Source organism: Marmota marmota, unplaced genomic scaffold (assembly GCF_001458135.2).
Source record: "Marmota marmota marmota unplaced genomic scaffold, marMar, whole genome shotgun sequence".
Classification (NCBI taxonomy): Eukaryota; Metazoa; Chordata; class Mammalia; order Rodentia; family Sciuridae; genus Marmota; species Marmota marmota.
In genome coordinates this window covers 17,280,493-17,283,270 of record NW_025999880.1, presented here as the reverse complement: position 1 = coordinate 17,283,270, position 2,778 = coordinate 17,280,493, and the positions used below count along the sequence as shown (strand labels likewise).

The 2,778-nt window shown below is 46.5% G+C and overlaps 1 protein-coding gene across 1 annotated transcript; it reads left to right on the top strand.

Annotated features, from left to right (window-relative positions):
* The first annotated feature begins 2,006 nt into the window (after window positions 1–2,006).
* LOC107150701 (keratin-associated protein 4-3-like) lies at window positions 2,007–2,741 on the top strand. The gene has a single exon (XM_048791689.1). The coding sequence runs from the start codon at window positions 2,045–2,047 to the stop codon at window positions 2,690–2,692; it is 648 nt and encodes a 215-aa protein (XP_048647646.1). The 5' UTR covers window positions 2,007–2,044; the 3' UTR covers window positions 2,693–2,741.
* The last annotated feature ends 37 nt before the right edge of the window (window positions 2,742–2,778 follow it).

Below are 2,778 nucleotides of genomic sequence, written 5' to 3'. Positions count from 1 at the left end.
GGATGATATGTTATACTAAGACTTGTGAATTCAGATAATTCTAGTACATATTAACTATGGACACAATATGTTACAAATATTTACTTTAAAAAGATTGTGCAATAATGAAATGTGACACCTGAGAGGAAATGTGCCTTTTTTATGCCTTTGTTTCAAAGATATATTAATGCCATGAGTCCATGCTACTCACGTACATAACCCAATTCCTGGAAAGTGTTAGCTGTGTCTACCATCATGTGTTCTTTATCGTACCATTCAATACAGGAAAGGAAAACCTACTGAGAATAAACATTCTACACTGTCTCTAAAACTCCAAATCATAAAAAAGGTGAGTTTGTAGACCTCAGATAATTCATCCATATGGACCAGAAGTGAATTCTCCATTCTATTTCCCTAGACCATGAGTAAAATTTAGGAAGGAGTGCATAGAGTTATGTCTCTCCTGTATTCAGTTTCCTCCATCAGAATCCAGTGTGTGGTTGACAGTGATATTCCATGATCTTCATGGTTCCTCCTCAACAATAGGATTCTTTGCTGTGGAAAAACGATTCTGTGAAACTCCCTAAATGTTTGTAGAAAACTTTCTGATAGTAATCAAAATTTTTGAATATGTTTCATTTTTCCTCTGCCATGCCTGCACACCAATCCAGTGAATTATCTCCCCACTCAAACATTGTAGTATTTAAACACGTCTTATTCTCCTGTCTCAGCAAACAAACCCTTAATATAAGAACACCTGAATCAGACGTTTCCTAAGCAAGATAATAGGATGGAAATATTAAAAGGGTTTATTCTTTAAAGAGCCTAACTAAAATTTGATAAAAACAATGAAGATTGCCACCACAGAGAAACCAAATACTCTCTTCCTTCCTGTTTGTTACATGCAGAAGACTACCTACTGGACTGGCAGCATCCCTCCTTTTGAGCAAAAGAAGTCAAAGGCTTTTAGCAGTGGAATTTGGTGACCTTAGAGCTTTGACTTCATCCTCACTATGGATATATGTCACTGATATGCATTGTCGAGATAACTGTTTTTAGTTTGCCTCTGATTTTCATTTGGTTGTTTGATTTGTTAGATTATAAAACCTAAATGGTGAAACCAGATCAATAACCACAACAAAGAAAAAAGAGAACGCTTGATATCTCCAAAGCCTAGTCATCACGGCAGGTGGGAGTGAAATGAAAAAGGAGGAACCTCAGAGGTTGTCAAGAGAGTGCTGGACACAGAGGATGAGTCAATATGGCCTGTAAGGACCACAGAGTCAGGGAAGCCAAAACAGAGAAAAGCACTTCTCCACCAAGAAGAGGGTGGCAGGACCTCAAGGTCGTGGTGTAGCTGATCTCAACAGCCAACTTCCCTCAGGAGACCCTGAAGTTCCTTTTAGATATTGGTTGCAGGGGAGAGAAAAACATGGAATATCATGACCTAGGTTCCCCCCTGACAAATGTTCTGTGTATTCCATTAAATGACTAAAATGCACAAGATTGAGAGTGGGAATGGGGAATATGTCCTAGTGTCCTCGCTGCTCTGGTGCATGGTCTGTGATGCACATTCCAAACTTCTTACCCCAGATGACCCTTAGGGAAAGAGCCATGAGATGACAAAGCCAATGCTTAATTTTGTGGCCCCGGAAATAAGTATGGGATGCTAAAGTCAATCTTTCCCAAGACACACATGATGTACTCTGACATTGATACTGAAGCCCAGCAGAAAGAGGCAGAATGTCATGTGACACGTCTCTTTGAGGAAGGAGAGCTAGAAAGACACTTGAGAGATGATCCAGGAAGAACTGACAAATGAATCCTAATACATCAGGGAAAGGAAATCCTGTTCTCCATTCCACCTGAAATTGGACCAAAAATGAGTGAGCCTAATTGAATAATAGCCTGTTTACTAATACAAACAATAACAAGGAAAGGATGTTGCATATGAAGACAGCAGCCCCTTAGCAGGGTATAAAAGGGGACGTGGATCAGAGAGACCTCCAAACCTTTGAAACCCACCTTCCTGGAAATACCCCCAGAATCTCCAGTCTCTGACACCATGTGCAACTCCTGTTGTGGCTCCTGCTGCTCTGGCCAGGGGTGTGGCTGCTGCCAGCCCAGGTGCTGCCAGACCACCTGCTGCAGGACCACCTGCTGCCGCCCCAGCTGCTGTGTCTCCAGCTGCTGCAGCCCCTGCTGTGGAGGTTCCAGTGGCTGTGGCTCCTGCTGCTGCCAGCCCATCTGCTGTAGGACCACCTACTGCCGCCCCAGCTGCTGTGGCTCCAGCTGCTGCAGCTGTGGTGGGTCCAATGGCTGTGGAGGTTCCAGTGGCTGTGGCTCCTGCTGCTGCCAGCCCATCTGCTGTAAGACTACCTGCTGCAGGACCACCTGCTGCTGCCCCACCTGCTGTGGGTCCTGCTGTGGTGGCTCCAGTGGCTGTGGCTCCAGTGGCTGTGGCTCCTGCTGCTGCCGCCCCATCTGCTGTAGGACCACCTGTTGCCGCCCCAGCTGCTGTGGCTCCAGCTGCTGCAGCCCCTGCTGTGGTAGTTCCAGTGGCTGTGGAGGTTCCAGTGGCTGTGGAGGTTCCAGTGGCTGTGGCTCCTGCTGCTCTCTCCCCTGCTGCCTCCAGACCACCTGCTGCAGGACCACCTGCTGCCGACCCTGCTGCTGTGTGGCCAGCTGCTGTCGCCCAAGCTGCTGCTGCTAGTCTCTGTGCCACCAGCCCAACTGCTGCTAGCTGCCCCACCACTTCATTCCTCTCCTCCTGCTCCACTGCTTCTTGTGCTCAGCACC